This window comes from Parasteatoda tepidariorum, chromosome 1, assembly GCF_982258835.1.
Source record: "Parasteatoda tepidariorum strain Cologne lab strain chromosome 1, Ptep-v5.0, whole genome shotgun sequence".
NCBI classification, from domain to species: Eukaryota; Metazoa; Arthropoda; class Arachnida; order Araneae; family Theridiidae; genus Parasteatoda; species Parasteatoda tepidariorum.
In genome coordinates, this window is record NC_141755.1 from 42514974 (window position 1) to 42539922 (window position 24949).

The window sequence follows — 24949 nt, forward strand, 5'->3', positions numbered from 1 at the left end:
AACGCAAAAGCGGGTTAGTTCCAGTTAAGTTTGTGATTAACAAATTTGTGTATATGTTACTGTGAATGACCGAAATCATGAGAATGTCGACTTTCACCTTAGAATGTCAACAATCACATAGTCTCTTAGGTGAATGTCCGAAATATTTGTTATATCCGTTTTGATATTAATTTATTCGTTGATATTATATTTACTCGATATTTTAATAACGGCTGAGTTGAATAAAATTAAATTTTTATAAAAATATGAAATGAAAATTATATCGAGAAGAATCCCAAGGTCGGATTGTAATGGGTAAAGCTTCTGGGGCCATTCGCACTGCATGCGATTTACACATCTCCGATTGCCGTCGATGAATTGGTAAAATACATTGTACCAAGAAAAACTCACCAATCAGCATCGCTTGAGAATTTCTTCTTTCAGTCCCTTCCCTCTCTAAGTAATTAATTGTTTCAACTGGTTGTGTTATGTAATAAGCTGACGAGCTCTGCTTGTTTCTTTGTGTGAAAGCAGGAGTAAACGTGACAAGCACACTTCAAAACCAGTATTTGCTTAGAATGGAACAAGGAACATTAAATATTTAAATTTATATAAATATAAAGTTCCTTAAACTAACAGCTAATAGATTTCTTAGATTGACCAAAACATTTTACTCTTAATATATAGGAAAAACTGAAATTTAATCGAAGTTATTAAATTTTTTAAATTAAATTAGTAACTGGCATTGAACAGCTTACCCATTTTCAGGTTTACGACCATCAATGTTCAATTTAGAACGCTGGTAAATTTTTTTATTGAGAAACACTAGCCATTGTGGAGGACGGAGGAATTTTTGAAGGAACTAACCCTCATTTATGATACATAGAGTCCGATGTTAAGGGAATTTCTACCCATGATCAGTATAACCATTGAGAATATTTTATGTCAGCAATGTGATTGGAGCTAGCTTGGAAAAGCATTTACAATGACTAGTCGTTGCCAGGATTCAAATCTGGTTTCCCATTGGAAGGCAAGCGCTCTATCTGAACCACCGTGGCTCTATTATATGAAATTAAAAATATTAGAGGTAACACACAATGAAAACAAAACAAATACAAGTCAATAGCTTTATTGAACCAGATCACCTGATTGTTATACAAGCCCCAATATCATTTGTGCAGACAACAAAGGGCATTGACAGTGTAATTGAATGCATCGAAAAAACATAAAATTCAAAAGCAAATAACAGTTTGTACAATTTTTTTTTCTTTAAACAAATGTTTTGCTTTCGAAAGGAATGTTCAGTAGAAATATAGTTTAAGTACAATTTAAATCACCTTTCAAGATAGAAATATTTCTTTACACACTTTTGATAGAAAGAGATCAAAATATTAAATTTTAGTGCATGCGCGAATTACAAAATTTTCAAATATAGTTATTTTTAGTATCACACATTGTAATAAATGAGCAAAATATCATGTGCAACAGCATTAAAAAAATATTTTAAATGCCTTTTGGCGATTGCTAATTCACCTTTAAAAGAAAGATAACAAAATGAAACATTAAATTGCATTTAAAATTTAATAATTTTTTTTAACACTAATCTCAGGTAAGAATTTCTACTCAAATAAAAAAACATCATTAAAAACAGTAATTTTTAAGTAATTTTGAGCAGATACTTTAAATAAAATAGTTGTCCCAAGAGTAGCTTAAAAACATTCAGTTGAGAGATAAAAACATAATAATTTTGTTCTTTTACATTTTTTCCGACTCAACAATAAAACTTTTAAACTGGGCAAGAATCTTATTTCAATCAATAAATCTAATTGAGTTTAAAATTTTTTTTTTTTACCCTTGAAGACAAATTTATAAATTTAAGGAATAATTATTTTGTTTCACAGAAAAGAAACATTTTTGTATTATATAAAATAATAATAACATTTTCCGCTACTTTAAATGCATAAAACATAATTGATTTTGTTAAAGCAGCAGCAACATATAGTTTTAAACCAAAAATTTAAGATTCACGATTCAATAAAAGCACTATTTAAAATCACAAATAGTGTGTTTATTAAAAACTAGTATATCATAGTATATTTATTATATACTAGGTTATAAAATGTATACTCTCGATAACTCGAAAATCTTGTTACTTTAAAAAATTATTTTTCCCCCTGGCATTATATATCCGACTAATGTTAATTTGAATTCCTATGTCGAAGAGTTTCTTCTCAAAACCTCGTTAGGACTTTTTTTTCGAAATAGAAAATGAATTGTTTTCGGAGAAATCAAATGAAAGTTTATTGTAAGCCAATTCTTTTCTATTCAATGCTTAATTATTTTTGTCTTACTATTAAAAATAAAATTATCATTGTTTTATTTAGACTTATCGTCAAATATCATTATATACATAATTATTGGTAGTCATGTCTCCTGACTCTACTTTTTAGATAGTAATTTTAAAATATATTTTTCTACTTTTTAGAACATATTTATTTCTGAACTTGTCCTTAAAAAAACTTTGCTATCTCTAAATTTTTTTAGTGTCCCTTCAACTTCGAGACATCAAGAGTATACTGCAATAGGTTCTAATGAAAAAAAAAAAAAAACTATGTAATTTTAAATGATTTTATTTAAACATTGTTTTATTATCAAAGGTTATCCCTGTTATTTCCTTATTAGGGTCCTATTTAACTATTTTGAAGAAGAAATTTTAAGAGCATTAATAAAAAGGAAACTTAATTTACTCAGCTGAAGCAAAATTCTAAGTCAGAAGCACCAAGATTTAAGCCATTTTTTTTAGTACACCAGATAAATAAAATTTATTTTCCTAAAAAATTGTTATGTTTCCTTAACTATATAGCATAATTTATGTAAAATGACACAAAATACAATAACTATTGTAGCACAATCAAACCCGTTTGCATCTTTGAAATAATCACAGATTTATAACAATAACAGAAGAGTACCCTTTTCTTCCCAAAAACATAGAAATAGGAAAATAAAAATAATGTTAACAAAGAATTTCAAATTTAAATACTGTACAAAACATACATGAAAATAATACTAAAAAATTAGTTACAATGAAAAAAAAAACAAACACATTTTGATATTTTTTGTTAACATTCACTTTCAGTGTCAGTCTAGGTAAAAGCTTATAAATAATTTTTCTAAGAGCTCCAATAATTTGAACAGATAAAATATTTCAATGCCAGTTGATCACTGCACGATACCCTAGGCATTTGACTAGAAATAATTCACTAAGAGTTGCTAGAGGGCAAAGAGATAATAGACTTTGCTAAAGATAATTAATAGTTTTTTTTTGAGCCAAATTTATTTTGTTCTTAGAACTATCTCAGGCTAGACGGAAAAAAGGTTGGGTAAGGAGAAGTGTTAACTAATACATCGTATTGAGCAAGGCAATTTTTTTCAGCTAGGGGTGTTCTATAACCATTCAAAGAAATTTTATTCTAAAAATTTTTCCTTAGATATTTTTAAGATTTTTTTTTTTTTTTTTAAATTTAGTGGATATACACATAAAAGAATGCATGCAAACTGCGTATAGCACAACTGAAATAAATATCAAGATTGTATTCCAACTTTAAAAATTATTAAAAAAATTTCATTATTGAATAAGTAAGAAAAAAAATCTCAGCAGTAATTGAGAATATTTATATCACAAATGCACAACAGCATATACTAGTTTCTATAGAATTTTCTATACTTTCATAAGCATTTTTGATAAACATATACCTATATATTTTGATGACATATACTTTGCAAAATTAAACCAATTAAGATAATTTTATTTTTTCTTAAGTTATTATAGAAATGCCGAACTCAAAATATGCTTAAATTTATTATGACATTCTAAACCAAAACCTTTCCTAACAAAATAACCATTAAATATTCTTTACTAACATTAATAATTTTAAACTATATTCAAAGAGCTAAACTTTTAAATAAATACTTAAAATCAAAAGTAAATCTTTTAAGTATGAATAAATATCTCTAATTTTTCGAAACAATAACAATTACAACTTAAAGAAAAACCATAAATACTTTTTTAAATTCTTAAATATTTTATGCACCATAAAATGTAAAGTAAAAACAAAAATACGACAATAAATAAAATACATAATAAATATAGCATTTATATGATAATATTAAAATAAAATAAAATACTCAAATAAAGGACAATTTTGCCAAAAAAAAAAATTTAAATTTGTAATCCAAAAGCAAGTTTCTGAATTCTCTAGGCAAAGCAAATCTTTGTCAGCGTATAAGAACACCCCTGAAGTCAAAATTTAGTGAAAGGGATAAAAGACTATCAAGAAAATTGCAACACCTTGTAATTGGCAGAAAGTGTCAAAAAACATTGACAACTCTATGTACTTTTTTTTAAATATATTTATATGTACAACTGGAGGGCCTCGCGCTGTGGACGTTCAGAGTTCTATCTGTACAACAACTTTTAAGTACAACACTACAAATGCACCTAGGGACTGTGCTGGAGCTCATTTTTTTTTATGCGCCAGCTCACTTCAATAAAATAAGTGCAAACAAACATAAAAACATATCTAAAGCAGAAAAAAAAACAATACTTCCTTTGGAATGATTCAGAGTCAATGATTTACATTTAACATTTTTTTTAATAATAGGTCGTTCCGATTATCTGTAAAATGAGTGCATAACAGCATCGTGTTCTTGCATGGCCGGTTTCTAGATGAAAATAATGAGCCGCACTTAGCCGTTTTTGTGGTTGCTACCCACATGGACTGTTAAGAGCGACGATATTAACAACAGTTTATGTTTACAATATTTTGAAGGGCAAACCAAGGTCGCAGCCCTTTCAAATTTAGTACCGCTGCTGGAACTCGTGGTGCCAGCGATTGAAGTCAATATAGAATACAGTCACTGAGCCATTAGATAAACCGGCTAGGAGGAATCTAAAAAAATAAAAGTCCATTAATTTTGTTTACTTTTTAAGTTCTATAAAGAATAATATAAAAAAGAGCAACAACATAGTTTATACTAAAATTTGAGTACATGATGGATATATTCATTCAATATTTTAACTGGTGATGGCAATTGAGTGTTAAAAGCAGTAGTTTTCATTAACACTGAAACATCAATTATCAGCACTTTATAAACTGATTGGGGCAGTCATTTAAAAATTTTGGCAGATTTCAAAACAATAATTTAAAATTCAATTTAAAATGATAGACATGAATAATTTGATAATAATATCAACAAAAATAAAATTTTCACTGTGTTTGTAATGTGCCTAATATAAATTTTTGAATAGGCTTGCCACACGCTTTTTTCCAAAAGGTGAAAATAACGACGCTTCATGGTGATCACACACTATGATTACAAAGATTGATATGCTGGTGACAACTAGATACAAATTAGAACTTAAAAGGTCATAGACACGAAAGATGTCTTAAACTCATTTTAATGAGAAATAAGAAACAACCTAAAATGCATGACAAACATCAAAAAATTATAGCAATCAGCATAGAAGTACAAGTGACAGTTCTACTTAAACCCACATTCAATTTATCAAAGGTGAATTCCAACAGTGTAAAATAGATTATTATAATTGTCTCTAATTTAAAAATAAATGAAATTTTAAGAAAATATGACGTTAATTGAAGACGTATGATGTTGCATTTGATAATTCTGTTCCCTGCTGACAGAAATCATCCTTATAGGTGCAAACAAAGAGACCAAATTTATTTTGTATATAAAATAAATTATGTCGTAATAATTAAGTCGTTAGTAACATCCGTAGATCAGAGCATTTGATATTCTTAATTTAATTGATAAAATGTAGCAAATTGGGAGTAATTTTAAAAAAAAATCATTAAATTGTAGGTTAGGGCAAATTTGTAAATACAAAATAAATTTGATCATTTAAAAAAAAAAGCGAGACATTATTATAAAAGGCAGAAGCTGCCTGCATGTAGGAGAATCAACAATGCCAAGTTTATAATAACAGACACAACATAAAGTAATGCTGAATTGATGTAAAATTTTCATTTTCTATATTGTGGTGGATTTTTAACGTAGTAAAGAATCTGGGTCTGTAGTTTTCAAAATATGTCTAAATTAAATTGGTATTCAGGAAATAGATATTGATGTTTAGATAGAAATTCTCTGTGTCTGATAAATTTCTTGTACCTGCATGACTTAAATAAATGCTTAAGATACTCACTTCTGATCATGGGAGAGTGCCAAGGACCTCACACCACTATCACATGTCGAGAAAGCATACAGCAACGCAAGATTGAAAGTTCGCCAGACTTCAACAACACCTTTGTCACTGCCTGTCATCATGTACTCTCCGTCTCTGCTCATTGCTAAGCACTTTAAAAAAAAGAAATATATTATAAATATGAAAATATGCTCATGCCTGCATATTTTTGGCCGTTAAGCTCATCACTACTTTTCTATAACGCATTTATAATGAAAGGATGAATAAAAAAGAAAATATACAAATTTCACAACTTTTTCCGCTTTGAATACAAAAAAAAAAATTTGAGGAGCAATATATATTATGTACATATTTTGTTAATAATTCAGAAAGTTAGAAACACAAATCAAGCAGAAAACAAAGAATATGAAGAATTCATTTTCTGCTTGATTTGTGTTTCTAACTTTCTAAATTATTAAAATAAGGCGAAATTTGGTTTTAGCTGCTTTTAGCCCTTTTCCATTTTGACTTCTTATTTCGTCTTTTTCTGAATTTGTGTAAATCAGTTTCATTCATTGATTAGTACATATTTTGTGTAATACCTGTATAGAATGATGGTGGGTGTCACTTCGAAGTCTGCGACCATTAATTGTAAAACAACAAACATTGCACTGGTCATAACAAACAACAACCAAGCCTTCTCTACAAAGTGCACACAGTTCAGGAGAACGGAAATTTTCAGGAGCTTCAAGTGACCTCAACAAATCCCCATTTGTAGTATGGACCAAAACAGGTCCATCTAGAAGAAAGAAAGAGGGGAAATAAGATATTTATGAAAATTATTATTATATCAATCATTAAATTAAACACAGACAATCAGAAAAGATATGAAAATAAATTTGAGCAAAAGTTTGTAACTATAAGCTGGCAGTTTTACAGTTACAACAAACATGTTTACCTTTAGAGCCACTCACAACTAGACCAAGTTCTGCAGATACAACTATACAGGTAACTTCACTTTCATGCCCAGTAAGCGTTGCTCTAGGTGTTGGAATATCTAAAAGTACAACAATATAACATCAATGAGTATAAAATAGTTATAAAAAATTATATATATGATTAAGTTCGATAAATAATAAAAATTTATCGATATAGCCAGTCACCATCTCTCCAACTTCATTCTCAAATTTAATTTGTTATTTGGATTTTTTTTTTTTGTTGATATTTAATAAAACATTTGATCATTTTATTACTTTAACTATTTCAGTTTACAATTGCTAATTTTATTCTTAATTTACTATTTACTTAAATTACTATTCCAAATTCTAATTATTTAATTATTATTATTATTCCAATTATAATAGTAATTATTCCAAAACCAAAAACCAGACCAGAAGTTAAAAACTTGCATTTAAACACACCTTACATTCATGACGAAGTTAATTCTAAAATCATCACGCTATAATAATTTCATAGATTGTATATTTCGCATTTTGTAACAATGTTTCAAATTTAAAAAGAGGTAATTTGTTAGAATTTTTGAAGCAAAAGAATTAACCCAAAATATTGCTCTCTAAATGTCTTTTTATAACGTAAAAATAAATCTTGACTTAAAGGGTGTGGTAATTTGGTGATAAAAGTAAACTGTTTAACATTTTTCTTCAGAAATAGTGCTTCAATTTAACTCAAATGATGAATAGCTACAAAATACTTTACAAACAAAATACATATTTTGACATACCTTATTTTGTTTCAAAACAGTACTTTCAAGCGAAAACATAAAACAATGTTGTGAGAAAATTTCCTACTTTCATTGTTGAGCAAAGTATGACATATGTTACTGTGAATGACCGAAATTGACTTTCACCTTTGAATGTCAACAATCACATAGTCGCTTTCGTAAATGTCCGAAACATTTGTTTTATCCGATTTGCTACATCTGATATATTCGGAGTAGAGGTTAAATGTATACTGGGTGCTTCGAAAACATAAAACAATGTTGTGAGAAAATTTCCTACCTTTATTGTTGAGCAAAGTATGACATATGTTACTGTGAATGACCGAAATTGACTTTCACCTTTGAATGTCAACAATCACATAGTCGCTTTCGTAAATGTCCGAAACATTTGTTTTATCCGATTTGCTACATCTGATATGTTCGGAGTAGAGGTTAAATGCATACTGGGTGTTTTACCTTAAAAAATATTGATGAAGGGCATACCTGGCAAATGTATACCGGGCAGTGGCACTTAACTAGACCTAGTATATATTTTGGACATTTACCAAAGCGACTATGTGATTGTCAACATTCAACGGTGGAAGTCAACAACCACCAATTTCACTCATTTACGGTTACATATACATACAATTAGTGGATATATAATTTGATTGTATAACATATATACAATAAAGGTACTCAATAGAAAAAAAAGATAATAAGCTATTCAAAATGCGAATTTTATCTCATTATTGACATGCTTCTAAAAGAAAATATTTAAAAATTATTTGTACAAAAAATTTAAATTTTACCCCACATTATTTGGAAAAATTCTTTAAGTATATAATCAATGTACCTGGACAGTTCAAAAGATCTCCTGCAATACACTGTGTTCGAGCATTCCAATGCCACAACAGAATAGTGCAGTCTTCAGAACCAGATGCAATGTAACAGTCAGAAGTGATGTTGCATTCAGATCGAGCTAAGCAGGTCACAACCCCAAAGTGACCATACACAATTTGGACAATTTTTGCTGCAAAAGAAAAAGTCACTAAATTACAGTTGATTGGAGGAGCCAGCAATGTTGGCCCCGTAGCACTTAAAAAACTTAATCCAACCAGCTGGTTAGGGTCTCTATATCTAACATAGTTAGAGAATTATGACAAGCAGTTACAAATATGCGTGAAAGAGAAAGCCTACAAAGTTCATTATTAAACTTTACAGAAATTTCATTCCATCTTGCTTTGACAATCTGTGCCAAAACCATATTAACTATATTGAGCTACTTTTTTTAAAATCAGTTGAAGAAAATCCCAACTACACTAAAATTGTATAAGTTATTGATTAAACGATTCAGCTCTTTATGTATTGTTTTTGTTTTGTTAGCGAAATTTTCAAAACTAATGCTTCATTACAACATTAACTGTTTATTTCGCATAACAGCATTACAGTGGAAAGAATAGGTATCGTAGTTTTTATAAGCATATAATTTCACAAAATACATAGTTATTTAACAATATTTTTATGTGTAACATATACTTTGATGTGTAAAATTTAATTTCAAAAGCAAGAAAAAAAAATCAACAGTTTTGAGATTTTGTCCATTGCTGAATGTCAAGTTTATGAGGAAATTTTTGTTTCGCTCCTTTTCGATAGATACATTTTGGCTTTTAACCAATTAGTGTTACCTGTATACATTAATAGTCTAACTATGTTAGATAAAGGACTTCATTCCTTGTGAACAAAAATATTTAATAATTTAGAATGGAACATTTGGTCTTGTTTTTCAAACAATACACAGAATAAGAATTTCTGAAACATATCACAATTTCAATGTTAATACATACCAGATTCTGTCGAGAATACTCTGAAGCTATTATCCCAAAATCCACATGCTATGAGAAACCTGCTATCTACAGTTGTAACGAAACAGCACGATCGCATTTTGACTCTCTGACTAAAGTTATCACCCAAGTGTCTCTTGTATGGGGCAACATTCATAACTAAAACAAGGAAACAACTCATTATGATAATTTGCATTAAGTAACACACACGGCCTACACTAGTCATTCGCCACCTCGCCAAATACCATAATATCGCAAATATGACAAATAAAATTGCGCTTTGGCAAATGATTTTTTACTTTAGAAAGAAAAAATATATTTAACTCACTCCTCAAAATTACATTAAAAAAAATTTCTAAACAAATCAGTATTTGTTATTTATTTGATTACAATAATTTTCGGTTAATGTGCCACATAACAGATTAGAATTGGGTCCAAATAATATAAGCTTGAAACAAATTACCATAAAATAGTTTTTGATGGGAAAAAATAATCATAAAAAATCAGGGTGCGTAGTCAAATCTTTTAACAAAAAATAAACACCTTTAAAGTACTTTTTAAGCACTCAAAAAATATATTAAGCATCATATACTAATGATCATAATAAAACAATGATCATGATAAAATAACCACATCCTGAGAAAGAACTCTTTTCTTGATTATATTAGCCATTATAAAAAGATCAAGAGGTTTTTCAGTTCAATATCAGAGGGTGGGAAATGAAGCCTGAAATTGAGAATATCTTGCAAAATGCAACAGAGTTGCACATGAGAATGCAAGAATTTCACCCAACTCAGCTCAATAGACGCATATGTCGGCTCGTAATTATTTCGTGAAACATGTAAAATGGTTGGCTCTTTCATACACTATGTACCGCTGGGATGCCAAAATAGATTGTGGGTCAAAAAATTGTGAAAACCTTGAATAGAAAAATGCGAAAAGCTCGCTTTTATATAACACATGGCGAAAATTGACACAGTAAAGAAAGAAAAATCATGTTTTCGAAAAGGGAAAATTAAGCACTTCTCAAAAACGCCCAATGAAAAGAAGCACCTTTAAGGGCTTTTAAAAAACAAATATCGAAAATAAGCACTTTTTAAAAACGCTATGCACCATGAAAATTGTTATGTTTTGCATTGGGCGAAGACTTTTGAAAATTGGCAAATACTTCGGATGTTTGGCTAATTTATTGGCTGATAAATCGAAATCCTTAGCGCCGGCCCTGAACATTCAATACATAATATTAACTATAACAGCAAAACTAGATTATACAAGGTTTTTTTTACAAAAAGTTTTACAAAATGCATAAAAGAACTTTAGACAACTCACTGAGAAGAGGATCCATGGCAAGTGGTAATTGAGAAGGAGAAGTTTGAGAATTGTCAGAATATGGAGGTTGATGCAGGGGACCTACAGCAACAAATTAAAATAATTATAAAAATAAAAACTTTTTATTACAACACAATCGACTACATGGAAGTTTAATTTACCCTTATAATGTGCAATCAAAGTTATAAATGAATAATAATTTCAAGCTGACATTTTAACTCAAGTTCTGTAATTGATTAATAATAGACACATCAGATCATATTTAAAAGAAATTATTAGAATCTATAGGAGGAAAACTTCGATCATTAAGTTTTGGAGTTAAGTCTTCTAAAAGAAATTCATAAGAAAACTACAGATAAAAGACTTCACAGATTCATCACTAATTCTCCAACTTATAATGAAGTTGGAGAACTAAAATTTGAATCATATGTTCTTTATGAGATTAAAAGAAAAACTAAAAAAGTTTCATTTTGTTGTTTTGTAGTTATCTGGGCAGTCAGGCTAATGGCTAACAATTAGCCTAATGGACAGAACATTAGATAACACTTTTTCAACAAAACAGAAGTCTCAAGTTTAAACAGTGTTTTTTTTTAGATAAATAAAAAAATTCTATAAAAATTTTATTTCAATATTCTAACAACCAAAATAGTTAATAAAATTATTTTCATCTTAAACAACAATCAAACATATGAAATGTCTCTATAGGAATAATAATTATTTTTAAATATTCTGTCAATTTAAATTTTTCATTAATACAATTAGTTAACACATAGCACAAGACAATAGTATGGTTAGCAGCATTTTTGAAAAAATTGAATTGATAGAATCATCTGCTAAATTTTACAAAATTTCATTTTGTTACTGTTAAAGACAATTCCTTAATTAAAATTAAAGAAACCCTGATTGTTATAATAAATATATATATTATATATATATATTATATATATATTATATAATATATATATATATATATATATATATATATATATATATATACATATATATATATATATATATATATATATATATATATATATATATATATATATATATTTGAATTATCGCATTTACCATTGATAAGGAATGTGTTCTGAAGAGAACCTTTACATTTTCCTATTAAAAAAAATATTCCATTTTATTTTATTTATAAAACTTAGATGGCCCGTTTATTTCCGAAAGCAATTTTATGAAGGGTGCAGAAACATACCAGAGAAGCAAGGGTTCCACCTATTAACAGCAAAATTTTGATTGCAAGATATTGTAACAACAGATGGCAAAGGGAGCTGTGGATAGGTGTTAGCCGATATATGACAAACTGGAGAGTTAGACAAGAACTTCATTATCATGCACACTTCTTCAGTAATGGGAGAAAACATCATAGGGCTCTATTTTCAAAAAGAGACATTATCATGATGGTTATAAAGTGAAGATAAAAAAAAACATTACTGACAGATAGAATTTTCTCCAATTCCTTTAATTTCAAATTTTCAAAAAAATAAAATAAAAAAATTATTTTTTATTTTATTAGTAATAATAAGTTTTTAATCCGTAACCTGCACAAACGTAACAAATAATTAAAATATGAATGAAATGAAAAAAAATCACTTATTATTAAATAATAGATTAAAGTTAAGGAAATTTAAATGACTAATATATCTATAAATCAATAAAATAAATAAAATTTATGGATATTGACTAATTAATTGAAAAGACTGGAACTAAAAGAGCATTTTATTAATCTCTAACTGATATTGTCTTAAGACTTCAAGCTAAGACTTTTAGGGATGAAAAAATCAAATTTGGATATATCTATGTTGGCAAGAAACACGTTTAAGAATGAATTATGAATAGATTATCAAGTTCAATTATTTAATATTAAGTAAAATTATAAATATTAGAAAGTTTCAGAAAATGATAAAGCACTAGTCAAAAACAAATGCTACGAGTTAAAATTTTCATAGAGTGATTCATAATTCAGCCAATTTAAACAACAACAAAAATATATGCAATTGTTTTACTCACAATGTGCATAGCTGAGCTTCTTGGTGGATGAGGTTCCATTAGTAATTGTGAAGGTGTTTGCCCAAAGTTTCTAATTTGATTTTCAATTGCCTAAAACAGGAATATAATACAATGACTAAAAGGTTTGTTTTAAAAATGAAAATTAAGTTTTACTCATGCTTACTAAAAGGTATTTAATTTCAATTAGGCATAATTAACTGACAATAGAAAATTAGAAACAAAATTACTCACCTCTTTCATCACTTGATCCTTCATGTTTTCAAGATCAACACTTCCTTCATAAGTTAAATAATAAAAGACATTTGTCGCTCTGACAGCTTCAGGTCCTGAAAAAAAAATCATTACTGTCTACCAATTCAAATCAAACATTTAATTCAAGCAAAGCATTTAATCTATCATTAAAAAATTTATTAGACAACACCATATATATATATATATATATATATATATATATATATATATATATATATATGAAGCATGTATGTCAGGAGCACTAAAAAAAAATTGAAACAAAATAGAGCACATTAAGTAAAAAGTACATCCCATAAAAAAAAACAGAAAATAAAATGTAAAGAAAAAACAGGACAAAACACAAAACTAAGTCTATAAAGCGAGTTGTGAATTCAAATGAACTTACATGTACGGGAAACTTTCAAGAATTATTTAAAATCTTTTTGTAATACGACTGCCAGATTACAAAATATGAAAACAAAAGTATAAATAGAGGGATTTCGTTTTATGGCATGCTCTTACTGCAGTACTGAAGCTTATTTGATTTGTTAGATACCAAGGATTGGCCCGAAAATGGATGTGAGCTAGGTAATAATATTATACAGGATAATTCAAAGAAGTTTATAATTGATAAAGTTGATATTGAATTATACAATTTTAATGATTTTTGGAAAATCAATGTTTATTTTTTTTTAAAAAAAAGAGAGAGAGAGAAAGAGAAACATGATTTGCCTGAATTAGATTTGCACATGGTAATAATATAAATTAACAAAGAGGTTTTTAATAAATTTATTAATAATAACATACAATTAACTCAATGATTTTACATAGAATTTAATTACTTTCCATTCTTTTCATTGATATCCACTGTTTTTTTTTTTTATCAAACTTTGATAGAATTTGTCTATTTTTTTCTTAAATAAACAAACATTACTACAGATTCTTTTCATTTGATTAATAATGGCATTTAAATAGATGCTTTAGAATTCCAAGTAAATAGTTTATTTATATTAAAATTAAAATCATTTCTTTAGTTTTATGTTCCTGTAACTGCGAAAACTTTTAAAACTTATTAAACACATAGTTTGTGTATACAGATAATGAAGAAAAGACTTGTTCTTGCAAGAGTAGTTCAGAATTTATTTTTTTCTTTTGGTTTTTTGATCTAACTTAATTTACTTTCATCTGACAAATTAGGTCTTTATCTTTATAAATTCAGAAAAGTTTTGAGCTTCAATAAAATCAACTATATTTTTAATTTTTCAGTGATTTGTTAGTAAAATAATTACATCTATTTTAGGTAGAAATATTAAATATTTCAGTTAATAATATTTTCAAGTAGTATTAAATATTATTAATATATTCTTAAAAGTTTTAATTTGCATCATTAAAAAAACAATAAAATATCTTATTTTAATGTAAAACAAATCATGATTTTTGCTAACCCTGAGTGTGCGCAATATATTTAAATGCAATATGAAAAAAAGTGGTTAGTGGTTAAGCATGAGGATACTGACCCATGTGAATGCTAATTGAAATCATACATAATATTTAGTTAATTTCCTGTTACTATGCATTACTATATAAAAAAACTAATAAACTAGTATATATATATACAGTCAGACCTCGATATATGGTCACCTTAAGGGACATTGCAAAAGTGACCTTATAAGCGGGGTGACCTTTTAACCGATTCATTAGCAGTTCGTAACTAAGCATGTAAATAGTACACATTATAACTTTTTAAGAATAAAATTAAAACGAAAACGATCGGCCATAAATTAAATATTTAAGTCAGCAAATTTTAACAGAATTAGTAAAGAATTAAAGTTAGTTAGATTTTCAGAAATTTTTTTTAATTTAAAATAAAGCTGTTTATAAATTTCCTCAAAGTGTACATACATACATTACATCTTACCTTATTTAAAATAATCATTTATGCAGGTCTGTCTCGTTTTTGGTTTCATTTTTCGAACAATGTTTTCTAGCCTTTGTAACTTCTCAAAATGTTCCTCAGCTAACTCATGGTTTGTAAAAAAAATTTGTATAACATTGAAGGCTTTGTATTGCATTGAAGGCTTCCACTTGGGTTACAGCTACAGTCTCAGGATCACTGTCATTGTAATCACTGTCCACAACTTGTGAAACAATTTCAGAAATTGTAGCTTGTTCGTTGGCTGCAACATTTTCTTAGAACTTGAGAGGGGTAATTGCCTTGTACAGAAGTTAAATAAGATTTTGTTAGAACAGAGCTTCCTTCGCCTCAGATAAAAATTACCTTATAAGCTATAACGATTTTTAAAACTTGACCATATATCTGATAATCTGTAACAAAGAATTCCTATTCAGTAAGGCGGGACTTTGGAAAAGTGACCTTATTTTCGGACGACCTTATATCGAGGTCTGACTGTATATGTATATATATCTATATATATATGCAATGTTTTAAAAAAATATACATATATAGATTTTATTCTTATTTTCCAAAATATTGAATCCAACATGGTAGTAATATTAGTATTTAATTTACATCACACTAGAGTTTTGCAATGTGCTATTGGGGACAGTTTGGGAAATATCTCTGCGGATGAACACATGACATCACAATTTTGATCCTTTGCAGAGGGGTGGATTTCCCACTTTGATAGCTCAATGGCCTGCATCTTGCAATTTACAACGGAACAGCTTAAGAAGAAACTATACTGTGCATCCTTGGGCCCTTCGCAGGCTGATCAAAGTGGTCACCCACATGCTCACTGATCGCAGTGAGTGATACTTGACTGGTGACTAACTGGGTACTACGTCTTACAATCAGTTCACAGTGGGACACAGACTAACATGGAAAATTCATAACAAATTTAAGTCATGACCCAAAGGTTTAAATTCTTCAATCTATAAAAATATTTTAGAAATAAAAAAAATAGCTAAAATAAAAATAATAATTTTGATAGCCATACCTCTTTGTTTGTAACCAAATATAAGATCAATCCATTGATGCAGCTGGCAGGAAACAAATTCAGATTCCAAAGCCTACCAAAAATAGATAGCTAAACGTAACTCAAAATTATATGTTATTAATTTAAAACAAAAGTTAGTATTACATTTAAAAATAATTCGATAAATTTAAAAATATTTTGGACAACTAACGCACCATTCTGTTGATACGGACAAACTCCTCTGGTGTGGAGGCCCATGGTGGAAGAATCACATCAACCACCGGTACACCGTCTTCTTGGCAGCCTAACTGATAACCATTTTTATTCATGAACATTTCAGCCAAATAGAAAAATTCAGGTATCAATTCCTGAAAATTATACACAAGATATTTACAACTTACATGTTTTCAATATAAAAACTAAGAACACATTTTAAGTTTATAAAAAGGGGATATTTCATCTTTCAGAAATGTCATATTTGCAAACTTAAAAAACAGATAACTCAGACGAAAAAAATCGCATAGCTCCAACAATTTTTATTAAAATAAGTCTAAATGCCGTTCCTTCTTACTCCAATTTTTAGTAATTAGTTTAAAAAATTAATAACTGGGTGTTATGGTCATAACACAATATGAGTTATGCTCATAAGAGCTAGCTTTTAGTTTTTAAAATTTTTGAAAATCGGAGTGATTGTAAATTACACCCAGACTTTTTTCACAAAAATTAGAATAGCTCGAATTTTTCAACTGAGTTTTAAGCTATTTAAGCCTGCAAAAACTAAATACAACGTTTGTAAATCGTGGAATTGCCAAAAGGAAGAAGAGTAATGATAAGTTCAGAGAAAAAGAAAATTTCTTAATGAAATATTACGATAAAACCATCAAATTTCGTTTGTTTCGAAATGCGATTATGGGTCTTAATACAATTTAATTAGAAACTATGAAATTTCTAAACAGAAATTCGATTGATAAAGCAAACTGTGCAATTGTAGAAACGAGAATATTAATTTGTATTAAAACAAATACTAACATTCAATTGTAGAAACGATAATATTAATTTGTATTAAAACAAATACTAACATAGTTAGCCAATTAATGATTTTTATTAAAGTGCCACAGAGTTAAAAGTAAAAATGCTTTGGATTTTGTTTACCTACAAAGATTAAATACTAAAACAAGAGTATAAATGGCAATTAAATATATTTTTCAACATTTATTGTATAAAATGAGAAAAGATAAAAAGTTGGGTTTGCAAAGATATGTACAAACTTAGTAACATTTTTTGGTGAGACTAAAAAATATAATTTTTAAAAATATCTAATATTTATAATAGAGTAATATATTTTTTCTTGCTTAAAATCATTTTTAAAATGTTAAAATATTAGAAATCACCAAAAATTCAAATGAATGGAGAAAGACATATGAGCTATTCTGTTTTAAAGAGAAATGAAAAAGGAAGAATTATCATTCATTAAAGCAAGTCCCTAAACATGAACAAGCTGAGGAACAAAAACTTAATCAAAAATTCATATTATTGCAACAACAAAAATTACTTTAACATCTGAAGTATCTCTTTGGCAATTTTTCCAAGCCTGAGCTACAGAATGGAACATCCTGTTGGCATGATCAAATTTACCTCCTTGCAATGACAAGAACATGGTTGTAAATGGCTCCTAAAAATTAAATCACATTTATTATTAATTTTAATGACATGATCTAGTGATAAAAATATGGAAAACAACAAAAGGTTTTAATTAAAAACAAAATATCTAATAATTCTATAAAAAAAATTCAAATTCCTACATTATTTAAGAAAAAAAATCTACTTACAAAGTAGAAATTTACTAACAAATTGCAAGTGAATAAAATTCTACAAGATTATTAAGATTTCCTTTTTTAAAGCAAAAAAAAATATTAAAGATGTAAATTTAATTTATAAGCTCTTTAAAATAATGAAGAACCAGAAAACTAATAATATATTGGAAATTTCAATTGTGAAAAGATAAAATTGTGCACAGATAAAAAAAAAAAAAAAAAAAAAAAAAAAAAAAAAGAGCACATTTTAGAAATAAAAGGTAAAGATTAATTCTGAACAAAATTTGCATGTATATAGTGAAAAATACAAATCTCTATCTCTGATTGAGACAGATGAACAACATGGCAAAACAGCAATTGCATTGCTTTTGTAATTCCATAAGAATAAAAAATAAATGTTATGTTCTTTTAAACATAATCAGTTATTGGAAGCTAAAGGATTATTTAAGACCCCAGACTTCCAAATTTCTGAGTCTTACTAGAAGTGATCCCTATTTAATATAAATTTCTACTTGAACTGTATACATAAAAAATTTTATGATTTGGAATAAAACACATTGAATAACTGATTCAGCAATTATAAATCCACAAAGAATTATAACTAAAATTACTATTTTCATTTAAAATTATTTTCATTTTGTAATTCTGCTAACAAAACAGAAGAAAAAATAAATTTTTTTTTTTGCTGTTTAATTTTTTCCAAATAAATCTGCTTGCACACTATTTTTTCGTTTTGTTACAGAAGACCACCTCTATTTATGACCCCTTTTGGGAGGCACAGAATTTTTTCCATAGACTTTATCTTAGAAAAAAACTTTAAGACCTCTCCCACCAATCAGGGAAGCATCCACACCGAATGCAAAAAATGTCAAATAAGGAAACACGAAAAAATATCAAAGCAAAAAATTCAAGAAAACAAATAAGTAGATTAAAATGTATTCAAAACATTTGTGTGAGACTCTTATTTTGAGAGCTTTTTTGACGATACAACCTCATGTTGCAGTCAGAGTGCACTAAAAACGTGCTATCAATGATTTACTTTCAGAGTTGAAAGTTAAATTAGAAAAAAACATTTTTTTAGAAAAAACAAGCATCTCCTATAAACAAACCTCTTCACAAATTTTAAAGCTAATTTTTATAATATAAAAAATTAAATGCAAACTTAAACAAAAAATATTTTATTTATTCAAATAGGTTCAGTTGGAATAATTTTTATAGATGCTGAATCTTATTCATCGATCCATCTTTTCATGAGACCAACAGAAGTGGCATTTATGCACCAAGAATGACGCTGACTAAAAATTAAATCCTTTGCGAAAAACCATGCACCTTCGATAACAATTTTGAGGTCAATGGAAATAACCTCTAAGAATGACCCTAACCTCTATCAACGACCATTGTACCGTGGAACGGAAAGTGGTCACTACCTAGAGGTTTCACTGTATTATTATTATTTACTTTGAATGGCGAGGGATGCGTCATAACTTACCACCAACTACTTTCTAGTATTTGATACACTATAGTGCATAAGAGGAATTACTGCCCAGATAAAAAACAATAAAAATTAATTACTATAGTATGAGAAGGCAACTTACCACTCTGACTAGCCAGTTTAAAGTGAAAGCAGATGTTGAATAATGGGTCCCAAAATGAAAGGGAGGTATTGTTTCATGTTCCCAGGTTTCATAACGCTCCTCAAAAAATGCTTTTCTGCTAGGATTAAGCGCTCCTACAGGCTGAAATAAATAAATTACGGTTTTTACCACCATAAAATAAAATTCAATCAAAACAAGCTTTGTAACAGCTTTTCTGCGTTACAACCTATAGTATCAGTGCTGTAGTTGGTAACGCCATTCCCCGAAATATTTGATTTACAGTGGAAAATTTTTTTAAATATTTGAAAAAAATTTCAAACATTCATTTTTTTATTCGTTCTCATATTTAAAGTCAAACAAAAATTTCTGCTCAGTTCTGGGAAAAAACAATTCTACTCTGACAGAAGTGCAGATTGTACTAATCATATTCGAAAGGACAAATGAGCTTTCAATTCTGAATGATTCGTTAACAAATCCGAATGATCGGTTTTCATTAATTTCATGAGGTTTGTAAAATTTTGAATATTAAATGACATTATTTTTCTTTACAGCTCTGTTTTACATATTCTATAATCTGGTAGGCAAGGAAATCAATCTAAGAACAAATAATTATGTTCCAGTAATAAAAAAAAATTAAAAAAAAACTCAGGAAGTTCACTTACTTTTTATTTTAATAAAGATCCTTTTAAAGTAAGTAACATAAGTTATTATTAATGTGAACTTCTATTACTGTTAAACTCTTACAAAACAAATTAGTATATTTTTTTTTTTGTACATGCATGTATGTATTTTCTTCCTTCTAGATATCAAGACAAAGTGTTTAACAGATAAGTAGTTAATAGTGTTTTTCAAGTGCTAATAAAGAATTGTATAATTGGTTTTATTTAATCGAAATTTATATGGTTAATTTAATTATATAATTATTTTATCAATAGCTTTTATGATGAATACACAAAATATAAAAAAAATGCAAATTGGGAAAAACCTTTTTTTTAAAAAGATAAAAAATAAATGCCTGCATTTTTTAATTAAAGTTGGCCAAGTAATTTAAATTGGTTGTTTTTCGGCTTACATAAAATCAGTCAAATATAACATATATGCTATAAAAAGATGAGAGTTCCCCAAATATTTTTTCTAACTACAGCACTGTATAGTATACATTGACAAAGTGACAACTTTTAGTCCTAAAACCACAAAATTTTCCCCTATGGGCTGCATCTCACCTACTAATTGCTTTCACAAGAATTTTGTAGGGATGCCAAAACTGTTATGGATAAAACTGTTAAACATTGAAGAGAAGGAAATTCTTGATAATCTTCTTAGCCATTGTGATTATTCAAAAATTTTGGGAAGGGTTAAAAAGTATAAGTGCAAATTACTTATGTAAAACTGAATTCATCTCACATGATTTAAACGAAAATGAAGAAAATAAGGAAAATGAAAAAAATAAACCAGAATTATGGAAAAAAAATCAAGAATAATTTTTCTTTGGATTCTGATTTTAACACTTCTGTCAATGCAGATGTAAATCTTGAAACAACTGAAATATTATTAGAAAATAATTCAATTATATATATTTTTATTTCAAATCTATTTTATTCTTGTTATGCTGACTTTGAACTCAGCAAATTTTTATGAATATTTTGAAAAATATATTCTTTCTTTGTAAAGAAAAAAAAAACTCAAAGTAATTAAGTCTAAAGACACAACATTATAAGATAATCAAAAATTCTTAAATAAATTGTGACATTCCAGATCCTGAACATTTTTTGCAGTCCTCGAAAATATGAACAGTTTTGTAATTAGAACATAAAATACACGGTAACAATTTTATAAAAATGTTTACTCTATGTACAATAACAAAAAACTGGTTAGTTATAAAATCTACTCAATAAAAAAGCAACATAAATATTCATTACTATCCCAATAATAATTATAAGGAATTATTCAAAAACTATTTAATAAAGTAAAAAGCATAATTAAAACACAATGGATGAACATAGTAAAAAAAATGACATAGTAAATTATTCAATAATAATATGGCAAAAAACTGCACTTTTCCTTATCTGAGTTAAACTTTGTTAAAAATTATGTAAAACAAAATTGATAATACCTTGGAAAGATCTCTATAGTTACTAGGTAGGCTAAGATCCAACTCAGGTGATTCATAATTCGTCAACACCCAGGGGAAAACAGGGTATTGGTTCAAATCATTGTAAGTTCGACCTGTATCATAAAAATATAAATGTACGAAAGCTAAGTGCAAAATTTTTTAATTTTTTACTAATTTAAGAGTCACAAATGTAATGAATAACAACCAAAACCAAACTAAACCAAACCCAAAAATGTAATGAATATAAATAAATTTGTAATTATTATAAATTTAGAAATAATTGTTTTATAAAAGAATTAAATTATAATATTGCTTTAATTACAGCAATATTTTTTGTCAGTATCACACTGAAAATATCTAAATGAAAAATAAAACTCTAAAAATTCGTTTTCTTCTAGGAAAAAAAAAGAAAAAAAAAGAAGAAAGAAATTTGAATGAATTTACCAGCAATAGTGTTTAGGAACATAAGGTATTCAAAATTTGTTATTTCTCTTCTTTGCCACTTCTGCGTCATGTTGGATTGTTGGAAGATTTGGCGAGGAGACATTAAAGATGCCCTCCTGCACATTAAAAAAAATGGCATGTTTAGAAAAATAGAAAAAAATTCAAATAATGTTAATAATTATCTTATAGAGTATAAATACCTAGTTTGAGGAATGCCATATTTAATTCCAACACCAACACATGGAAGGGCTTTCACAACTTTTTTCACAGTTAAATGATCCATGAAAGCAAGCATTATGGAGGCTAAAATAAAAAACAAAAAAATATAATGATAATCAGAGAGCAAGGTTTAAAATAAAAGAAAATGTATTTATGTATAAACAATAAGCATACCTGCTGTTTTCAAATAAATAAAATAGAAATCAGTAAATTTTATAAATATACAATCTCATAAATATATTCACCAGTTAAACGGACATCAAAACTATGTGCTCAGCTCAGAATATTTATACTTTTTGAAAAAAAGAAACTGTGATCAAAATAACAAGGTTTTAAACCATTTCAGACTGCTGTAGTAGAAACGCAACATTTTATTACGATATAAGAAGTACCATTATGAAAAGGGATTAAGTTTAAATCAATTACCAATTTAGTTTCAAAACATCACAGTACATTAATTTTAGACAATTTTATTGAAGCTTAACAATGTCAATATATTTGAATAAACACACCTGTGCCTTTTTTTTTCCAAGTTAAATTTTGACAATGAAATAACTGGGTTACCATTGATAATTTTTTTGAAAATAGCTCATAGGAACAATGATCTTGAATGGGTAAATAATAAATTAATTTGTTAATTCTTATAAATATTAGGAGATAGTAATTTCAAAATTTTGTAAATAACTCATATAGAGTTGAAATAATTAGAAAATTATTTTTAAAAATTCATGTTTTTTTTTTCCTTTTGTACTATTATTTTTTTTTAATAAATTTTAAAATATGTAATATAAGTTTTAATTAAGAAGTTGATAAGCCTCACATTTTACACATTTATTCAGAACGTATATATCTGTCAAAATTTGCTCTCTCGAATCTTCTAGATTATAAAATATCTCAAACTTTGATACTAAACAAAATTTTGTAATATTGTAAGATCATAACAAACAAAACATAATATAAAATAATAAGTATATTTATTCAAAAAAATTTTTTTGAAGGGAGTTGCTTCAAGTTATTTATACCATTCAAGTTACTCATTCTAAAATATAAATAATATAACTTGAAATTTTAATAATCAGTAAAGAATCAAAATACTTGTCTATTTTAACTGTTTTATACTTTTTTTTTTAATTCTGGTATTTTTAAAATCATGTAAAAAATTTTAAAAAAATGATGGATTTTTTACTTTAAAAAACGAAAGTTATTATTATAAAGAAATTGTGAGTAAAAGCTTCACCATCATCGCTTTTGGCAATTGTGCTCGCAAATTTTTAAATATTTTATGATTTAATTACGATTTATTTGTAGATCAATGATTCATAGAACGTTATTGAGTGTATCCCGCTGACATTTGAAGATAAAAAACGCAAAAGGGATATTTTTTAAATTTTACAGAGCTGTAAAAACAGTCTTAAATGGTCCTCTCAGGCGAAATTTATAAAACTGACTACAACGACTATAACTATTTCCACACAACAAGACAGAAATGTGCGGTTTGCTGCTCAAGCTAAGGAAACAATTTATATAATTCTTCAATTTTTCTTTAATTAGCAGTGGCATCTATTGACGAAACTTAGAGAGAATAAACAATGGTTTTCTAAGCAAAACGCAGCAAACTAGTTATTTCCATCTCCTGTTTTTCGCTATTCGATTTTTTCTTAATCGATGGTCGCTTTAGAGCCATTTACATTAGACAAACAATAATTATATAAATAAAACTAACTTCTTGAGGCCAGAAATATTTCCAGAGCAACATTTTGCAGTAAATATCGCCTCGAGAACACAGCTCGTATCTCACTAAAATGCCACTTCCCATGGACATGATCACAATATTTGATAACCTGAAAGAAAGAAAAAACTTTTTAAAATAAAGCACAAAATAAATAAAGTAAATATTATTTTAAAGGCTACGAAAAAAAAACACTTAAATTAATGATGATCACATACAAATGCAAGTAAAACAGGAGATAAACACAATAAAATTATTAAATAACTTCGTTGAAAAAAATTCTTGAAGCAGAAGGTAAGAATTTTATTGTAAATACCGAAAATGAGAAAAATAATTAAATAAAAATAAAGTCAGGCGATAATTTCGTCAAAAAACATTATACTCGAGAAGCCCTTATTTTTAATAATAGAAAAAAATTGACATTAGTATCATTTTTCTGGGGGGAGGGGACAGAAAAATGGGACAGGTATTTCCGACTTCGCACGAATATTAAACACAATAATAAATACCTGAATAACGAGTATAAATATATATTTTTAAATTAATATCGTGAGATGAGAAGGAAGACTGTATGAGTTAAGAGAAATGTTTTCGACATAAATTTTTTTTTCTTTCAATAAAGCGAAATATACTAAAAAAAATTCGTAAAACTTTTTAAATACTTTTTTCCTAAAATTTAACTAAATTGAACGATAATTATTTCAAATTAAATATTTTTAGCAGTTGTTCGGTGACAACTTTAGGTTCGAAATGTCTTCCCCTATATTAGTAATTATTT

General features: G+C 27.5%; 1 protein-coding gene across 5 annotated transcripts in view; it reads right to left on the minus strand.

Moving 5' to 3' along the window:
- Positions 1-4197: 4197 nt before the first annotated feature.
- rg (A kinase anchor protein rugose) overlaps positions 4198-24949 on the minus strand; it is a 244306-nt gene continuing 223554 nt past the window's right edge. For all 5 annotated transcript variants that reach the window (XM_087162540.1, XM_087162543.1, XM_087162539.1 and 2 more), the window contains 18 exons: positions 24166-24283; positions 22424-22526; positions 22224-22339; positions 21780-21892; positions 19667-19807; positions 17810-17929; positions 16473-16625; positions 16279-16351; positions 13322-13416; positions 13091-13180; positions 12276-12453; positions 11069-11149; positions 9743-9898; positions 8752-8928; positions 7137-7235; positions 6781-6977; positions 6200-6351; positions 4198-4928 (listed from right to left, as the gene is read on the minus strand). In XM_087162540.1, coding sequence (XP_087018666.1) covers positions 4838-4928; positions 6200-6351; positions 6781-6977; positions 7137-7235; positions 8752-8928; positions 9743-9898; positions 11069-11149; positions 12276-12453; positions 13091-13180; positions 13322-13416; positions 16279-16351; positions 16473-16625; positions 17810-17929; positions 19667-19807; positions 21780-21892; positions 22224-22339; positions 22424-22526; positions 24166-24283 — 2253 coding nt within the window. In that variant the 3' untranslated portion in view covers positions 4198-4837. The remainder of the gene's footprint in view (positions 4929-6199; positions 6352-6780; positions 6978-7136; positions 7236-8751; positions 8929-9742; positions 9899-11068; positions 11150-12275; positions 12454-13090; positions 13181-13321; positions 13417-16278; positions 16352-16472; positions 16626-17809; positions 17930-19666; positions 19808-21779; positions 21893-22223; positions 22340-22423; positions 22527-24165; positions 24284-24949) is intronic.